This window comes from Piliocolobus tephrosceles, chromosome 3 (assembly GCF_002776525.5).
Source record: "Piliocolobus tephrosceles isolate RC106 chromosome 3, ASM277652v3, whole genome shotgun sequence".
NCBI classification, from domain to species: Eukaryota; Metazoa; Chordata; class Mammalia; order Primates; family Cercopithecidae; genus Piliocolobus; species Piliocolobus tephrosceles.
In genome coordinates this window covers 60,530,288-60,549,370 of record NC_045436.1, presented here as the reverse complement: position 1 = coordinate 60,549,370, position 19,083 = coordinate 60,530,288, and the positions used below count along the sequence as shown (strand labels likewise).

Below are 19,083 nucleotides of genomic sequence, written 5' to 3'. Positions count from 1 at the left end.
CTAATTTTAAAAATCAGGAATCAGGGGCCCAGCACAGTGGCTCACGCCTGTAATCCCAGTATTTGGGAGGCCAAGGTGGGCGAATCACCTGAGGTTAGGAGTTTGAAACCAGCCTGACCAACATGGTGAAACCCCGTCTCTATTTGTATTTTTGTAAAAATACAAAAATTAAAGGCCGGGCGCGGTGGCTCAAGCCTGTAATCCCAGCACTTTGGGAGGCCGAGACGGGCGGATCACGAGGTCAGGAGATCGAAACCATCCTGGCTAACACAGTGAAACCCCGTCTCTACTAAAAATACAAAAAACTAGCTGGACGAGGTGGCAGGCGCCTGTAGTCCCAGCTGCTTGGGAGGCTGAGGCAGGAGAATGGCATGAACCCGGGAGGCGGAGTTTGCAGTGAGCTGAGATCTGGTCACTGCACTCCAGCCTGGGTGACAGAGCAAGACTCTGCCTCAAAAAAAAAAAAAAAAAAACAAAACAAAACAAAAATTAGCCAGATGTGGTTGCACATGCCTGTAGTCCCAGCCACTTTGGAGGCTGAGGCAGGAGGAACGCTTGAACCCGAGAGGTGGAGGTTGCGGTGAGCTGAGATCACACCATTGCTCTCTAGCCTGGGCGACAGACCAAGGCTCTGTCTCAAAAAGAAAAAAAAAAAAAAAATCAGGAATCAAGGTAAATTCCATTTATAGATGGAATATTATACCATCAATACAATTCTGTAGCTAAAGGTGCTAAAAAAGCTAAAGGGTAAGGTGTCAGAGCCCCGACATTGGGAAGTGGCAGACTAGCAGGTTGATAAAAAGAATGTACTGACAACAGTATAGGTTTGAAAAAGGAAAGTTTATTAGAAAGAAAATGCTGCAGAAGAGTGCAGCTGGGCACCTCAGCAAGAGGACTGAGTGCAGTGGTGGATTTTTCCTTAGGAGCATTTATAGGTAATTTGGACCACATTAGCCATGTAGGTCATGATAGATGATTCCATTTGTAGACATTTTGGTGCCTTAATGTCAGCAAGGCTTGCACAACGAGTTTCGGCATGGCATTCTGGAGATGTATAGAAATTGTAGTTACTTATAAATTTTTTGAGGGAAAGAATCTGAAACCAGATGCCTGCTTTAGATAATAGGGAAGTCGAATTACTTCTAATTTTCCCCAGAGAAGGAGTTTTGCCCCTGGATGGCCTGTTTGATAGTCACCAGGTGGTCTTTGCTCCCTTCTAAATTCCTCAGGTAAGGAGTTTTTGTCTCCCGGGCATGTTCAATGGCCACCAGGTGATTTTGCTCTCTTCAATAAGGATACTCACTAAAGCACTCTTTTTTTTTTGAGACGGAGTCTCCCTCTGTCGCCCAGGCTGGAGTGCAGTGGTGCGATCTCTTCTCAATGCAAGCTCCGCCTCCTGGGTTTACCCCATTCTCCTGCCTCAGCCTCCAGAGTAGCTGGAACTACAGGTGCCTGCCACCACCCCAGCTAATTTATTTTGTATTTTTAGTAGAGATGGGGTTTCACTGTGTTAGCCAGGATGGTCTCCATCTCCTGACCTCATGATCCTCCCGTCTCCGCCCCGGAAAGTGCTGGGATTATAGGCTTGAGCCACCGTGCCCGGCCTAAAGCACTCTTTATACTAGCGAAAAATGTAGAAATAATCTCAAAGCCCAACCCTATGGATAAATTAAATTATCACAAAATAGAATTACAGTATAATCACATTTGTTTTAAAAAAAACTTAGGTACATATAGATACACTTACACAAACATACAAAAACCAGGAAAAATATACAACAAAATTTGAGTGATGATAGTCTGTGAGTAAAAGATTTTTGGTGATTTTCATTTTAACTATGGCTTCTTTAAAACATAGTATTTGGCCGGGCGTGGTGGCTCACGCCTGTAATCCCAGCACTTTGGAAGGCTAAGGCAGGTGGATCGCTTGAGACCAGGAGTTTGAGACCAGCCTGGGCAACGTGGAGAAAGCCTGTCTCTACTAAAAATACAAAAATTAGCTGGGCATGGTGGTGCATGCATATAATCCCAGCTACTTGGCAGGCTGAGGAATGAGAATTGCTTGAACCCGGGAGGAGGAGGTTGCAGTGAGCCAAGATAGTGCCACTGTACTCCAGCCTCGGCAACAGAGCAAGACTGTCTCAAAATAATAATAATAACATTTATTACTTTTAGCATAAGAAAACAAGAATGAAAGTTATAATCTGTTTTTAAAATGGTGTTTTAGAGACTAATTACACGGATATAATGATCATTCATCTCATTTAAAACATTTATTAAGCGGCTACCAACTGTTAGGACCAATACTAGGTACACAACTGGAGGGGACAATTGACAAAATCTTTGAATCACAGATAGTCTAATGAGGGATACAAAATATTTACAAAACAGTGAGAGAAGCGACAATACAGATATAATGCTGAGTGTCATGGAAGCACAGAGAAGGGTGGGGGTTAGGGAGGTAGGATAAGATTTTTTGTTGAAACTTGAATGAGCCCAAAGAAACATTGTAAATAGGGAAGAACTACCCAAGCTTAGGTAGGGATAAGCATTTTCAAAATTTCTCAAGGGATTCCATGAAGAAAAGTAAAAAGGCGTGGGACTGGAGGAGAGTTTGGAAGGAAGGCTAGCGAAAGTGAGTAGGAATCAGAAAATCAGTTCCGTATAGTCTACGTTGCTGAGTTTGGACTTTTCTATCCTTAAGAGTAAAAAGAAAAAAAAAAAAAAAAAGGAATTAAAGGCTTTAAATGGGAATAGCGTGATCATTTATGATTCTGACCAAATGACATGGTTTTTGCTCTAAAAAGATCACACTGACTACTGAATAGGAAATGAATTGGAGGAAGATAAGTCTGGAGGCAGGAAAGCCAGTTAGGCAGTGGTTTAGGTCGCTGAGACGATGACCCTGTCTGTAGGGATAGGGAGATGAAACCTGATGTAGAAGAGACTTGATGATAGTTTGAATTGCTGACAGTAGTGGAGGAGGTGTCAGGGAAAAGCAAGAGTCAAGAATGATGTTTTGGCTCTCGGGTTGGCAATTGCGGATGGTGGTACCACTAACTGAGACTGGAGACAGATGAAGAGGCACAAAGTGGGAGGGAAAATGAGTTCAGATTGGGATACACTGAGTTTGAAATGCCTGTGGGAAGTCTAAGGGAATGTTCGGGAGACTTTTAGATATACAAGTCTGAAAGCCAGGTGTGAAACTGGCTGTGTAGACATGTGGTTGGGGGGTCATGGGAGTAGATGAGATCACACAAGGGATATACGTAGAATTAGAGGATGGCTTAGGAGAGAACTCTAAAGAAAATCAACGTTTAAGAGACTGAAAGTGAGAAAGAAAATGGACTCAAACCTGGTCTGGGACAGAAATTTTTTGTGTGATGTAATTTACAACTCCTTCTGGGAAGCAATTAGCATTCCTGATAAAGTGCGTGAACAGTTTTCTGACAGACTTTAATAAGACTGAGAACTCCTTCTGGGAAGCTAGGGTTACCCACCCAGCTGATTGACTAGCCTAATAATCTTTAACCAGATGTTCTTTTTTTGTGTCCATTCTAAACATGGTTAGGGAACCATTCTTTTTTTTTTTTTTTCTTATAGAATATCTCAACCAAAATTACTCCTTCAGTTGGATTTTCAAAAAGCCTCTTCTCATGTGCTCAAAGCCAATTTGTCAGAAACACTACTTTAACAAAAGAGAAAAAGAAATCTGCAAGGGAATGAGCAGAAGTCGGACAGGTAGGAGAGAAATCATCAGAATGTTGGTGTTATGGACGCCAGGTGAAAATAAGAAAACAGGGCATGAATGGACAACAGTGTGAAGTGCTGGTGAGAGTTCAAATAAAACAAGGGTGAGAAATTGCCATTGGGTTTAGCAATAAGAACATCAATCGTGATCTTGGCAAGAGCTGGGTGGGGTGATGGAGAGCATAAGTCAGATTTCAGTACATTCAAGTGTGAGCGTAGACCATTCTTTTTAAAAGCCTGGCTGTAAAGGGGAGGGGGCTTTTTCAGTGGGGAACATAAGTATATTTAAATGTGTTTGAGAAGGAGTGAGTAGGAAAAGAAGTAGAAAGGACCTGAGAGAGAAGGGCTAATCTTGAGTTTGAGACCAGCATCTTGAGTTAGGGTGTCTCAGGGACTTGGAAGGGGAATCTGGGCACAAGTGGAGGGAAGGTCATCTTTCCACAGGAAAGAAGAGCAAGGACAGGCCTGTAAGGAAGACTGTCTGCAAGTTTGATCTCAGAAGGCTGAAGGCATTCTTATCTATTGGCTTGTTGCCTCTGTGATGGTAATGTAGGTTAGGAGCTCTAGTGAAAGCGCCGAGGCAGATGGCAGTAAGGGAGGAGACCACCCCTCATATCGTCTTATACCCAATTTCTGCCTCCAAAGAAAGAAGTAAAAACTAAAAGGCAGAAATGAAATCCACAGGCAGACAGCCCGGCGCCGCACCCTGGGCCTGGTAGTTAAAGATCGACCCCTGAGCTAATCGGTTCTGTTATCTATAGATTACATTGTATAGAAATGCACTGTGAAAATCCCTATCTTGTTGTGTTCCGATCTAATTACCGGTACATGCAGCCCCCAGTCATGTACCCTGCTTGCTCAATCAATCACGACCCTCTCACACGCACCCCCTTAGAGTTGTGAGCCCTTAAAAGGGACAGGAATTGCTCACTCAGGGGGCTTGGCTCTTGAGATAGAAGTCTTGCTGATGCCCCCCGGCCGAATAAACCCCTTCCTTCTTAACTCGGTGTCTGAGGAGTTTTGTCTGTGGCTCGTCCTGCTACAGCAGGAGAACGCAGACTGAACAGACTAGGAAAACAGAGTGATTTCGGGACATTGTGGAGGTGGGGGATAATAAGTATATTCTGGAACCAATCAGCACAGGTCTGTGACTTTCTCCAGTGGCTTAGAAGTCCAAATTCAGGCATGAAGAAGGCTAACATGTTTGAATTATTCTAGGACTGCCTTCAAGGAAACCATTGCAGCTTTGCAGCTTTCTTTGCCCATTCTTTAAATACTTCTAGCCTAGGCTCTGTTTTCTTTCTTTCTTTTTTTTTTTTTTGAGACGGAGTCTCGCTCTGTCGCCCAGGCTGGAGTACAGTGGCCGGCTCTCAGCTCACTGCAAGCTCCGCCTCCCGGGTTTACGCCATTCTCCGGCCTCAGCCTCCGGAGTAGCTGGGACTACAGGCGCCCGCCACCTCGCCTGGCTCGTTTTTTGTATTTTTTTAGTAGAGACAGGGTTTCACCGTGTTAGCCACGATGGTCTCGATCTCCTGACCTCGTGATCCGCCCGTCTCGGCCTCCCAAAGTGCTGGGATTACAGGCTTGAGCCACCGCGCCCGGCGGCTCTGTTTTCTTCTCACTTTATAGAAACGTCCTATTGATCTCATCCACTCTGGTGGCCTCAGTTAATCTCTCTATGCTGATGGCTCCTAATCCAATATTTGCAACCCAGCCTTTCTCTGCAGTACCAGACTTCTTCTGGTTCCCATCTGCCCTCTGGGGCATCTTCCATTGGGTGTCACCTCAAATTGAATTCATCATATTCCCACTGTCTCTGAGAATAAATGTAAGCACTAGAAAGACAGGGTTTTATTTGTCTCTACCATTATAGATCCTGAACTCAGTGCTCAATGAGTTTGTTGAGTAAAAAAAGAAATCCACTCAGTTCTCTAAGCCACAGTCTTTGAATTCATCTTTTACTCCAACTTCTCCTTCATCTCTGACATCTAACCCATAAAGTCTTGTCTACATTTAAATATGTTTCATGGCAGAAACACACACACACTCCCCCCGACATGCACACACACTCCCCCCGACATGCACACACACACACGCAAAAGTGAATTTTCAAGCATTTTTAACACAGAAACTTAGCTGCTTTACCTCCTTTTTTTGCTTCATTAACATTAGAACTAAACGAGTGGGAGACTACCTCCCTCCCTGCTTCCTCTCGCCCCTCCCCACCAAGCCAGCTCTGCCTTAGAGAAAAGTGAACCCGGTTTTTCATTTGCTAATGATTTGGGCTCAGGTTACAATGGGCCATTAAGGTGCATTGTGGAAGAAAGTGGGGAAAAATGAAGCTTTCAGGTGGAGGGATAAGGAAACTATGGGGTGGTGACCCCAGGATGCTAGGGAGGCCTGGGATCTGATCCAGGCCTTTTGGAAGAAGGGGGTTGGAGAAGAAACCCTATGAGGGGCCCTAGTCCTCCCCAGGCACCATCAGGGAGGCCTCCTCTGCTCAGCCGTGCTGCTTGAGCCTCGGCTCTGGGTGCTGGGAGAGGACTTGGATCCCACCGTACCAGGGCTTCCACCTACTCACTGCCCATCAGGAGCTTTTCTTGATTCCGCTACATGTTGCTTTCTGCCCAAAACACTGCCTCTGCCTTGTGGACACCCTCCTGACATGCCCCAGGGACTCTGCAAACCCCAGAGACATCCCCCGGGTACCCCTTAGAGGAGCAGCTCCAGAACTGGGGGAACTGGAGGACTCTGAAGAGCTGAGAGTGTTAACGATACCTTCATCACAGGGTGGTTTGTTTGCCTGTCTGCACTCCACAATCGACGACGACAGTCCAACCTGCTTTCAACTGTCACCTAGCCTCCTAACGAGCCCTACTCTCTCCAGTCCACAAACCCGCCACCCTCCCAACCCAACCAGTTCTCTACCCTGAAGCCAAAGGGCTTGTAAAAAGTCAGCATTTGGCCCTCATCCTCCTCCTCACCTGGTTGATGCCTTCAGGTTTCAGCTTTAGTGTCACTTATTCTTAGACGGATGTCTTCTCTGACCACCCTCTTCCCACCACACAGATCAGGTGCATGCTATATGCTTTCCCCAAACCCTGGAGTTTATTGTAATCACTTTTTAATATTTTCTACTGGCCTGTGGACAGAGAATAGGCCTGCTTGCCTGTTTTACCTTGTTTCCAGTGCCTAGCCAGCCCTGTGCCTGGGACATACTAATTGCTTAATACATTTGTCTGAGGAATGAAGAAACATTAGACAAGAAAGTTCAGAAAACAGTTGGTTAGAGGTGGTGGATGGGAGTGAGACCTACATCAATGTTTTTCTGATTGAGTGTGGATCAGAACTACCAGGAAGGGTTGTTAAAACACAGATTGTTGGATCCCACTTTCTGATTCAGTAGGTCTGACGTGGGGCTGGAAATAATGCATTTCTGATAAGTTCTCAGGTGCTGCTGATGATGATTAGAGACCTTATGAGTTACATCTGTTCTGTTGTTGGTAAGAAGAGAAGGCTGGAGGGGTAGATTAGAGGACTTTCAGATAAAAAGAAGGGTAGGGTGGGATGTATAGACTTTGGAAATCTGAAAGGTAGTGGTCAAAGTGGGAGATCTTTGAGTTTGATAATAAAGATGGCAGAAATTTCCAATAGTTGACAAGGTCCAGGGAGAGTAGCTATGAGGATGCATAGCCAAAGTAACCTGTGGAGGAAGGTATAACATGGAAGGGGTCAAAGACCTGAAATGCATAAATATTGCATAAAAGTATTTAATACCCAATGGAAAATTGAAAGATGTAAGTGAAAAGGAAGGATGTAAAATGGAATGTGTGGCATCATTCCAATTTTATGAAAAATGCATAGAAAAAAGACCAAAAAAATGACATTGTTTATAATAGTTATCCATATGGTTGAGTTTTATTACTTCATTTTTCTAAATTTTCAAAATTTCATTATCATGTATTCCTTTCATGATTAGGGAAGAGCTTCACTTATTTTGAACCTCCTCTGCTTTGGTCATTTCCATCTGGTGGAATTATCTCCTCTTACCCCATTTCATACTTATTTCTCTTTGACATCTTTACTTTCACTAAAAGTATGGAAATCAACAGAATTAAAATAACTAAAATGAAAAACAAGCAAAGGAAAACAAATAGAAGGGCAAGAAAGAATCTCAAGAAAAAAATAATTTAGTTGGTACTGTCACCAACAAGAAACAATCATTCCATATATTCGGAGGTTGTAATGACCTACCTGGAGGAGCTAAAATGTTGCTCAGGACTGGCGACCACATCGACAGGTCAGAGAGGGAATTCTAGTCCTAATCTCTTACCCTTCATCTCCTGTGTCACGGAGTTCAGATAGGTGTTGACTGTGGCTCTCGACTTTTCTTGTTCAGAATTATATGTACCATGCATTAGGAAAAGGGGTGTTAAAAAAAAAAAGAATTATATGTACTTATTCCTCTTTGAACTACATTCCTCCTTCATACAATATTACTCAAAAAAGTTAATAAAAAGTTATTATTATCATTATTTTGAGATGGAGTTTTCACTTGTTGCCCAGGCTGCAGTGCAATGGCACAATCTCGGCTCACTGCAACCTCTGCCTCCCGGGTTCAAGCAATTCTCCTGCCTCAGCTTCCCAAGTAGCTGGGATTACAGGTGTGCACCACCATGTCTGGGTAATTTCTTTCTTTTTCTTTTTTTTTTGAGATGGAGTCTCGGTCTGTTGCCCAGGCTGGAGTGCAGTGGTGAGATCTCAGTTCACTGCAAACTCCGCCTCCCGGGTTCAAGCAATTCTTCTGCCTCAGCTTACTGAGTAGCTGGGATTACAGGCATATGCCACCATGCCCAGCTAATTTTTGTATTTTTAGTAGAGACAGGGTTTTACCATGTTGGCCAGGGTGATCTTGAGCGGCTGACCTTGTGATCTGCCTACCTCGGCCTCCCAAAGTGCTGGGATTACAGGCATGAGCCACCGTGCCAGGCCAATTTTTATATTTAGTAGAGACGGGTTTTCACCATGTTGATCAGACTGGTCTTGAACTCCTGACCTCAAGTGATCCACCCGCCTCTGCCTCCCACAGTGCTGGGATCATAGGCGTGAGCCACCATGCCCGGCCGAAAAAGAAAAAGTTATTTTCCACCGTTTAGTTATTAGAATTTCTTTTTAAATGACAATCTAAGCCCTCTTTAGTAACAAGACTTATTTTTGGCACAAAATTCCAAAAAATTAAAGTACATGCAAATAAACTTTTAGGATACAACCCATTTTATCCAGGATAGCCCTTTTACAATTAAAAAAAAAAAAAAAATTCTTCTCTCTGGGTCCAGGCGCAGTGGTTTATGCCTATTATCCCAGCCCTTTGAGAGAGTGAGGAGGGCAGATTGCTTGAGCTCAGGAGTTTGAGACCAGTCTGGGAAACATAGTGAAATCCTGTCTCTACAAGAAATATGAAAAATTAGTCAGGTGTGGTGGTTTGTGCCTGTGGTCCCAGCTACTTTGGAGGCTGAGGTGGGGGGATTGCTTGAACCCTGGAGATGGAGGCTGCAGTGAGTCACGTTGGGACCACTGAAATCCAGCCTGGGTGACAAAGCGAGACCCCGATCTTGAAAAAAAAAAAAAAAATATCTCGTCAGAATGTATACCAACTGACAGTTGTATCTGCCAGTAAGAATTTCTTGAGGCCGGGCGCGGTGGCTCAAGCCTGTAATCCCAGCACTTCGAGAGGCCGAGGCGGGCGGATCACGAGGTCAGGAGATCGAGACCATCCTGGCTAACACAGTGAAACCCCGTCTCTACTAAAAAATACAAAAAACTAGCCTAGCGAGGTGGCGGGCGCCTGTAGTCCCAGCTACTCGGGAGGCTGAGGCAGGAGAATGGTGTGAAACCGGGAGGCGGAGCTTGCAGTGAGCTGAGATCTGGCCACTGCACTCCAGCCTGGGCGACAGAGCGAGACTCCGTCTCAGAAAAAAAAAAAAAAAAAAAAAGAATTTCTTGCTCATTTCCCTAAAGGAATGCGATAATACAGGGCTTTAGTGTATGCATACCTTCATTTCAAATATGAACAATTCTGAGTGTCTTATGAAGCAAGGCCTTATAATTCTTTACCTACAGAGAAGATGAAATGAAATGACTAAGTAAACATTCAGAGATTTAATCAAGTCTGGTTTCAAAATCAGGAATGTGAATATAAATATCCAAATTTTTATTTCATAAAAATCCATTATTATGGAAGAAAATAATTTAACTGTATATGACTACAGCAGAATGTACAGGATATATAGAATTGTAATTATCACCACGAACATTGATGGGATCAGGAAAGACTAGAATCTTGATATTTCCATTACACTGAGTACCTTGTAGCTATTTTGCTGAATGTCTTTTCATCTCTGATAATAAGGTGTGAATTAAAAGAACCATTCCAGAGACTAGGATATGATGATCCTGAATGATTTTGCAAGGTAAGACAGTAAGTGACAGAGTGGAATCAGAAACTCGTTTTCCTAATTGCCAGCTTAGTACTTCTTATTCTAGGCTGTATTATCTGTGCTGCCGCAAGGCAAACCATATCATTGCCTTTCCCATTTGAGAAATAGGTTGTATAGGAGTTTCCTTTGTGGTCTGATGGCAAGAAACACCTATTATTTAAGAAATTCCAACTGCTGATCATTGATGACAAAATATTTTTACATGTTCCTTATGGATTCAAGTTGTCCGCCATTTCTTCAAATAATCACCACATTTCTAAGTTTGGTAAGAAAATCAGAAATGACTGAATGTTAAAGAGAAAGGGGACTTAGACATTATTTTTCCTGTCATCTCAGTGGGGAAACCAAAGCCCAGAGAGTCATATTGGGAGTTGGTGGGCGTCTCCTGACTTCTTGTCCAGGGCTATTTATAGCACATAGCACTGTCTCAGTCGATGAGTATTCTGAAGTCATAGTATAATTGAGACTCTGTACATGGCACCTTCAGTCCTGTTCAGTGTGTCAGTGTGTGAAGTTTGTGTGCCATTTTATCCCTTTGTTTTTGTCATTCATTTTATTCAATACTTTTGTTGGTGCCTAATGTTTTTGACAGAAAAAGTAAAAGAGTAAGCAGCAAATGTGAGTTAAAAATTTTCTTAAGACAAATGCGTGAAGTAACGCTGTTTGGAATTTAGAAAAGTTGCAATTTTTGATGGAGAGAAAACCAAGAAACAGACCAGTGGTGGCCGAGGGAATGGACAACCTCCTACTGCCAGGGCCTCTACTCCTGGACTGTTATGAGGTTGCCTGATTCCTTTTAACAATCCTTCAGGTTAGGGGCCAGCTGTTCACTTCATTTTATTACCAGGAAAGAAACTGAGGCTCAGATAAAGTTCTTTTATCCCACAGGCACACAAAGTGGTAACTGAGAGAGCCAGATCCAACCATGTCTGGCTACAAAGCCTGTGTACTTTAACTTCTACAGAGAGTATGTGCAAGGTGAACCAATGAAAATAGCAATAACTGAAGTGCAATACTAAGAATAGTAATAATGATAGTTAACACAGTGCTTTACATGTGTGATCGCTTTGAACAGGATTAAGTGAACACATGAATAGGACTGGCAGGGACTCTTTCTATTCTTCATTAGTGAAACAGGACAGGACATATACACTACTTAGGATCTCCACTGGCTTACTTTGTTTTCTGAAAAATAACTGAAAGGCTCAATTAGTTTTGTTTTGTCGCATTTATCAGATTATAATGTTTTGGATGTGGGTCTGGATGTGGGTGGATGGGCTGGTGTGGGATTATGTGAAATCAAACCTGATATATTCAGAAAGGTTCTTCCTGTGGATACATATGCCTTTTGGGTTCGATACTCAGTTTGGTAATCAGTGATCACTGTTCCTATTTACTGAATGGGAGTTTTTTTTTTTTTTTTTTGAGACGGAGTTTCGCTCTTGTTGCCCGGGCTGGAGTGCAATGGAGCGATATGGGCTCATCACAACCTCCACCTCTGGGGTTCAAGCGATTCTCCTGCCTCAGCCTCCACAGCAGTTGGGATTACAGGCACGTACCACCACGCCCGGCTAATTTTGTATTTTTTAGTAGAGACAGGGTTTCTTCATGTTGGTCAGGCTGCTCTCGAACTCCAGACCTCAGGTGATCCGCCTGCCTCCGCCTCCCAAAGTGCTGGGACTACAGGCGTGAGCCACCGCGCCCGGCCTGAATGGGAGTTTCTAATCCGTACTTTTTTCCTTTTGAAGCTGAATGTCATATACCCCTCTATTTCCCTAGGCGAATCCATAAAGAAGTATGTTGCCCACTATATGAAAAAGCAAGTTTGTCGTCAGCAGAAAATCAGTAACCACTCATTTTTAACACATTAATACCCCCCAAATGAATCTGTGATGACTGATCTGATACTAGTTTGTAATTCTAGTTTTAGCATTAGGCTCACTGCTCTTATTTGGGAGAAGATGTCCAATTCTGCAGTAATGTGTAACATAAAGTGGTGTCAACTTATAAATAATATCTTCTAATGGATTAATGCTCATTTGCAATGATCACTTCCATACAAATTTAGGTAAAGATGTTATTCAGAATTGGATTATCTATATTTAAAAATGTCATCCTAATGTGCAACTCCCTAAAACTGTTACTACAAACAACTCTTTTGCCACTCAGCCTAAAAATAAAACCTTTCACCCAAATGACACATCTCAATAGCCACATTTTAATCTACGTAATTTTAAACCATTTTGAAAGAATCCATTTCTAGATGTCAGACAAGAGTTGAAATTGGGACAGCAGTTTGAAGGGTCTAATTTAAAAACCCACTTCCCTGCTTGGAGACACCTCAAGAATTTCTAGGCTCACAAGGTGGGTGAAGTAAGGAAAGAGACTTTTAAGAGCTGAACAGTGCTGTTCTTTGCGAGCCCCGACTGGCGCAGGCCGAGCCGGCTGCGGCGAGGGCTGCGAAGAGTTAACGAGGGACCGAGCCCCCCAAGCCGCGGGCTCCCCGCATGCTCCCTCCGCCCTCCAGTCCCCACCCTCTCGTTTTGGCAAGGGATTAAAGTGCTCCCCCCTGTGGCAGCAGTGACCCAGAAATGAGTTTGATTCACACAGTCCTTCCTCCATAACAAGCCAAACCAGACCGAGAGTGCCTCCGTGCGCGAGTGCCGGGTGTGTGCGCGCCGGCGAGAGCACGGGCCCGCCCGGCTCCCCGCCCGCTCGCCCGCCGCGGCCCGAACTCATGCAGCTCCGAGCGAGCGAGCGGCGCCCAGCCCAGCGCCTCGGCCGAACCCCTCCGCAGCAGGTACGCGCGCGGGCCGCGGGGGGCGCGCGGGGTGGGCGCGCCGCGCGTTTGTCCGCGCGTGGGTCCGTGTGCGCGTCCCGGTCCCGCGGCGGCGACGGCGGCGGCGGCGGCGGCGGCTGCAGGACGAGCCGAGAGGCTCAGCCATATTTGATGGTTTTGTTGCTTTGCTCGGGAGTTCTCGGGAGTAATTTAATGCTGAAGGTCGCTGCCTAGTGGAAATAATATAGTACGTCATTAATATGGCGCCAAAAGATTGGGTTCTCGATATGTAGCTAGGAGGGAGGGAGGCAGCCGCTGAGCGCAGCGTTACTATCCCACCAGTAACTTGGGCATTGCCGGGGCGGGGGCCAGAGGAGGAGGAGGAGAGGATGATTTTTGGATCCTGAGAATTGATCTATGTTGGATCAGTAAGTTTTATTATGATTTTTTTTTTTCAAATTTGGGGGGCTGAAGACTTAGAGCTATTTCTTCTTTTGGATTTGCGAAGAACATGCGGTTTTCAGGTGAATCATCATTAGGAGCAGAAGCCCAGTTTAAGTTGCCTTTAGTTTATAGGTTTTTTTTTTTTTTTAATAGAAAGCCAAAGTGCATTAGGCTGCATGAAAGTGGAAAGCATAGTAGCAACTTGGTAGACAGATGGCAATGGCAGAACGCAGGTTCGCGTACATATATGAATCCAGAGTGTGTGAGACCGTGTGTGTGGTGGGACTGGATTTGTCCAAACATAGGTGTGTGTAGGTACATTTGTGTGTGGTGGCCGCAGCCCTGGCTCTTGTCACCGCGTCGCCACATGTCCAAAATATTCATTGCATCAATTCAAGGGCAGTGAGAGGGGGGTGGGGGGCGGGGGTGGAGGGACAGCTTGGCAATTCTTCCGAATTGAGCTTCCAGTGGTCAGATCTTTTACTTACAGCGCGACTGCTTGTAAAGTGTAAAACCCCTTCATCGATGAAATGGGGTAGGAGTTGGCGGTTGGTAGAGCAAAGTACCGATTAATCATGAACTTAAAGGGGTTTGCAAATTGCAACCTTTGGCACCATCTGCAAATTGTGGGGGTGGGGTCTCTTGGTCTCCTTGCTTCCTTAAATGAACGTGTAGTGTGTACCCCGGGACTGCAAGTTGCAGAGCCCTTCAGTGCACGTGTCTTGTGCCTGTGAGTCTGTGTTTGCGAGTTGGGGGCTGTTGTTCGGTAGCCAGCAGGCTTTCCGGGTTGCTCGGCATTGGCTTGCAAATGCGGGAGAGGGATGGAATGTGGAATGTTGACCGGGGAACCGAATCCTGTCGGAACGGTCCCATTTGCTGGAGAAATTCGATCCCTTCCACCTCCTTCCCGCTCCCCCCCCGCCCGCCTTCGGGCAGGAGGCGGGGCTGAGGACGCGGCTGCTGCTCAAAGTGGCGGAGCGCGGCGGCGGGAGGCAGGTGCACGGCACCCGCCAGTGGGGGTGCCTCAACTTCCGCGGGCGTTTAAATAGCAGCCTCTCTCCCCTCCCACCGGTAATAGGTGACCTAGCGGTCGAGGGCGGCGGGGGGAGGGAACCGGGGGAGACCCGGGAGCGAGCCTCCGCGGCACGTGGGCAGGTGCTGGGTGGCCCCGGGGCCAACTTTTGTAGCCCGCCTCTGGCGTTTGAGGAGAGGCGGCCCAGTGTGGAAATGGGGGCGGGCGGCGGCCGAGGCGCTGCTTCTCCGTCGCTGCCGGAGCGTCACCTAACGGTCCCAGCTGCGCCGCCCGGGCCGGGGTGGGGGATTGCGGGGGCGGGGACGCCCGGCCCGCCGCACCCGCCCCGCACAAAGCCCGCGGCGCGGGGGTGGCCGCCGCGCCCCCGCCCCGGGAACAGCCCGAAGCCCGACGCGGTCCCCGCGCCGGTTCCGGCGGGCGGCCGCAGGCGTTTGTTTGTTGGTTCCGCGCCGCCTTCCTCGCCGGATGGCTTCCTGTGACAGAGGTGATACACAGTTTCCAGAACTGTCTGGGGGCGGGAGCGGGAGCGGGAGCCGAGCCCGCTCGGAGCTTCTCGCCGCCGCCGCCGCTGCCGCTCCCATCTTAAAACCGTTTCTCGCCGGCGCACCCGCCCCAGACCGAAGGTGCCGCCCCGGAGGGACTCGGGGAGGGGGACGGCGCGGCCGTTTCCAGCGGCGCAAGTGGCTTCTGGACGCGAGGGAGCGTTTGATTTGCAACTGGGGCCGAGCGGATTGGTGCAGCTGGCGGCGGCGGGGCGGGAGGAGCTGCGGCGGCGGGGGGTGGCCACTTTCAAATGGAGAGGGCGGCGGCGGGGACGCCGCTGCGGAGGGAGCGGGGCTTGGTTGCGCCACGAGAAGGTGTCATCACTGCACCGGGGCTAATTCCGGCGGAGGTGCCGGGAGTTACTTTCCCCTCCTCCCGCGCTGTTGTTTCTGTCGCCTCGGGAGTAGGAGGAGGAGGAGGAGGATTGGAAGAGAGGGAGGGGGCGGCGCCGCGCGGAGCCGCGGCCCTGCGTATTCCCCGGCGGGCGGCGGGAGCCGCGCGGAGTGTTCGCCGCTGCGGGGCGGCGTCCCAGTTCCCCCCCAACCCCGGGGTGCCCCCCTTGCTGGGATCCTCAGCCTTCTCACCTCCCCCCGCTCTCCGCCACCCTCCCGCGAGAGCTCCTCATCCTCCAGTCCTCAACCCCGGGTCGGCGCGTCCCGGGTCTCACCCCGCCCCCGGTCTCCCCCCCGCCGCCCCAGGCAGTGCTGGCCCCAGGTTTCCCACCCCAAGCGGGCGGGGGCGGCCGCAGTCCCGGCGCCGGTGAATGCTGAGAGCAAACAAAAAAGCGGGCGATTTAAACATGCCTTCGAAACCCGTTAGGAATGCGTCGTCTTCCGGAGGCCGTTTAAAAGGAGCTTTAGCTTGCCTTCTAGTAACGAGGAGGCCGGCGCCCTGCCTCTCCTCGGCCGGGGCGAGGGGCTGTCGCCCTCTATTTGCCCCGGCCAAGAGGGAATTTAAATTTTCTTTTGTAAAATGACAGCTGCAGTGAATGACCTGAGACAGCTACGTTTTTAGGAAAGTAGGAGAGGATCTGAGGTTTCCATTAATGGGAATGCTTAGGGGGTTCTTTCCCAAAGGTTTTTATTAGGTGAACTATTTTTCCTTTTTATAATACCCACCATGGCTCTCTTGCTACTTGTAGCTCAAGGCTAATACCTTTCAAAGCTAATGAACTAGTTTTAAGATAGAAATTATTTCCCTGAAAGCTGATTTAGGTAGTGACTCACCAGTGGTTAGAGATTTTATAATAAGTAGCATTTTGATCAAATCACAACTGATCAAGATTTAATCACTTATAGGTGGAGAAAGGAAGCATTCATTATGCCCATACTTACATTGACTCAACACTCTTGATGTAGTAATTTGTTGTAGGTGGGCAACATATGTGGGAGGAGTTAAATGGGATGTTCTGTGAGTAACACTCTTAGCAAGTACATGCAACCCAGAATTTTTATTGTCCTTTTATCCCAAAGATCTTAGTCTCATTTACTTACGGTCACTTTTAAATCAGATGGCTTTCTTCTTGGTATTTTGCTGTCTTCCTCAAAGTTTGCATACTTTTATAAGTGTCTTTTACTTGGCATTTTCATTTTAATGTGTAGAATAAATATAATTTTAAGCTGTTAAAGTGTTAGGTTTCTTCCTATTTCCTTTCGTCCCTATTTAGCAGAGATAATGGGAGTGTCTGAAAGTAAGGTAGAACTTGAACTTGATTCCATCTTTAAGATTACAGACTACTTTCTAGTAAAAGTTGGGTTGGTTGCACGTGTATTTTAACTTTATTTATTTTTTATTTTTTAATTTTTTTGAGACGGAGTCTTGCTCTGCCGCCCAGGCTGGAGTGCAGTGGCCGGATCTCAGCTCACTGCAAGCTCCACCTCCCGGGTTCACGCCATTCTCCTGTCTCAGCCTCCCGAGTAGCTGGGACTACAGGCGCCCGCCTCGTCGCCCGGCTAGTTTTTTGTATTTTCTATTAGAGACGGGGTTTCACCGTATTAGCCAGGATGGTCTCGATCTCCTGACCTCGTGATCCGCCCGTCTCGGCCTCCCAAAGTGCTGGGATTACAGGCTTGAGCCACCGCGCCCGGCCACGTGTATTTTAACTTTAACAAAGGTAGATATGTGTTCATTTAAAAGGAAACAAAACACACCTTCTTAGTTCTCCCCGCTTCACTTGACTGGTTTTCTTCTGCCTGTAAACCAGTGCTTTACTTATATTAGTTATCAAGGTTGAAAGAGTAGCTATACAGGGACAGCAATGAAAAATAAGTGTGTCTGGGTGAAACTAGAGGGAGAAAACCTATTGGAGTTTAAGGAATGTGTTTTGTTGCTTAGCCTAGGGGGTTGGGGAAGAAAGATGACCTAAAAAGCAAACTTGGAGGACTAGGTGAGACTAAAAGCAGATTTCCATTCCATCTCACGTATAGTAGGCACGTGATCGATACTGCTTTTTGACTTTAAGGAGCTGTTAATTGAAAAGTTATTGCACAAGTAGTGTTACATGTACGTTTTTGAAAATTAGAAAATACAAGGAAACAAATACAAAAACAAATTGCTACTATTCATAGATGGCTACTGTATTACTTTTCAGATAATTTTCTCTGTATATACATGTGTGTTTTAATAAAAATGAGATACATGTACATACCATCTGTAAGGACTTTTTTTTTTTTTTGAGGCGAAGATTCGCTCTTGTTGCCCAGTCTGGAGTGCAATGGTGCGATCTCGGGTCACTGCAACCTATGCCTCCCAGGTTCCAGCGATTCTCCTGCCTCAGCCTCCTGAGTAGCTGGGATTACATGGGATTACAAGCTCCTGCTACCACGCCCAGCTAATTTTTTGTATTTTTAGTAGAGACGGGGTTTCACCATGTTTGCCAGGCTGTTTTTCAACTCCTGACCTCAGGTGATCCACCTGCCTCAGCCTCCCAAAGTGCTGGGATATTACAGGTGTGAGCCACTGCACCCCACTGTGAAGACCTTTTCTTTTTTTTCTGTCAGCTAGCTTGGTTAGTTTTAATATCATCTATTACTGTGATGTGTCCAGATTTCCCCATTTAGCCCCAGAATGTAATAGAGAAGCTTTGTCTAAACCACTGCCTAATAAAGGACCATTTATTGCATTTGGTTGTTTCCCTTAAGTCGATTCCCTTAGGTAACTTTTTGACAGAATATCTGACACTGAGGAGGCAAACCTTTGGAAATAAAGTTGCCTGGATTTTAAAAAAGCAGGAAGTCAAAATGGTATTTATTGTAATTTGGAAATCTTAGATTTGGAGATCATCTGTTAGAAAAATACTTTAAGGAAATTTGCTTACTTGATGTTACTTTCCACAGACTTGTTGGAAACAGATTTCTCAGATGTTTGTGTTTCAGTACTGAGGTGGTTGGAACAGTAAACATCAAGATATCAAACACGGATTACATCCTGTCTCTTTAAGGTTTGGTCAGAGTGAAGAGGAGGCACAGGAATCTGTCACAGTTCTGCTTGCTTCTTTACTTTCTTATTTGTGAAGCTCTTCCCTGTCGTTTAGTATTATGGGGTACCTGTTACAGCATTACAGTTAATGGTTTGTCAGACTTTGCATTATAAAACTGGTTTTCCCATGAGGTTTATTAAACAGATATCTTGTGGAGGGAAATATGACATATTAGCAAACACACCTTGCTTTTTATTTGGGTTGACATTAAGAGGTTTAGCTTGATTTTTTTTTTTTTTTTTTTTTTGAGACGGAGTGTCGCTCTGTGGCCCAGGCTGGAGTGCAGTGGCCGGATCTCAGCTCACTGCAAGCTCCGCCTCCCGGGTTTACGCCATTCTCCTGCCTCAGCCTCCTGAGTAGCTGGGACTACAGGCGCCCGCCACCTCGCCCGGCTAGTTTTTTGTATGTTTAGTAGAGATGGGGTTTCACCGTGTTAGCCAGGATGGTCTCGAACTCCTGACCTCGTGATCCACCCGTCTCGGCCTCCCAAAGTGCTGGGATTACAGGCTTGAGCCACCGCGCCCGGCCTAGCTTGATTTTTTTTTTTTTTTTTTTTTTG

General features: G+C 46.4%; 1 protein-coding gene across 5 annotated transcripts in view; it reads left to right on the top strand.

Annotated features, from left to right (window-relative positions):
• Positions 1–12,786: 12,786 nt before the first annotated feature.
• JADE1 (jade family PHD finger 1) overlaps positions 12,787–19,083 on the top strand; it is a 67,379-nt gene continuing 61,082 nt past the window's right edge. Inside the window, exon 1 of one of the 5 annotated variants that reach the window (XM_023217590.2) lies at positions 12,787–13,047. Coding sequence is in view for 1 of the 5 variants with exons in the window: in XM_023217589.2 (XP_023073357.1) it covers positions 14,969–14,987 (19 nt within the window). In the remaining 4 variants the exon portion in view is untranslated. Of the gene's footprint in view, positions 13,048–13,092; positions 13,455–14,419; positions 14,542–14,966; positions 14,988–19,083 lie in introns of those variants that run through there. The other 4 variants (XM_023217591.3, XM_023217594.3, XM_023217592.2 and 1 more) reach the window with 4 other exon arrangements.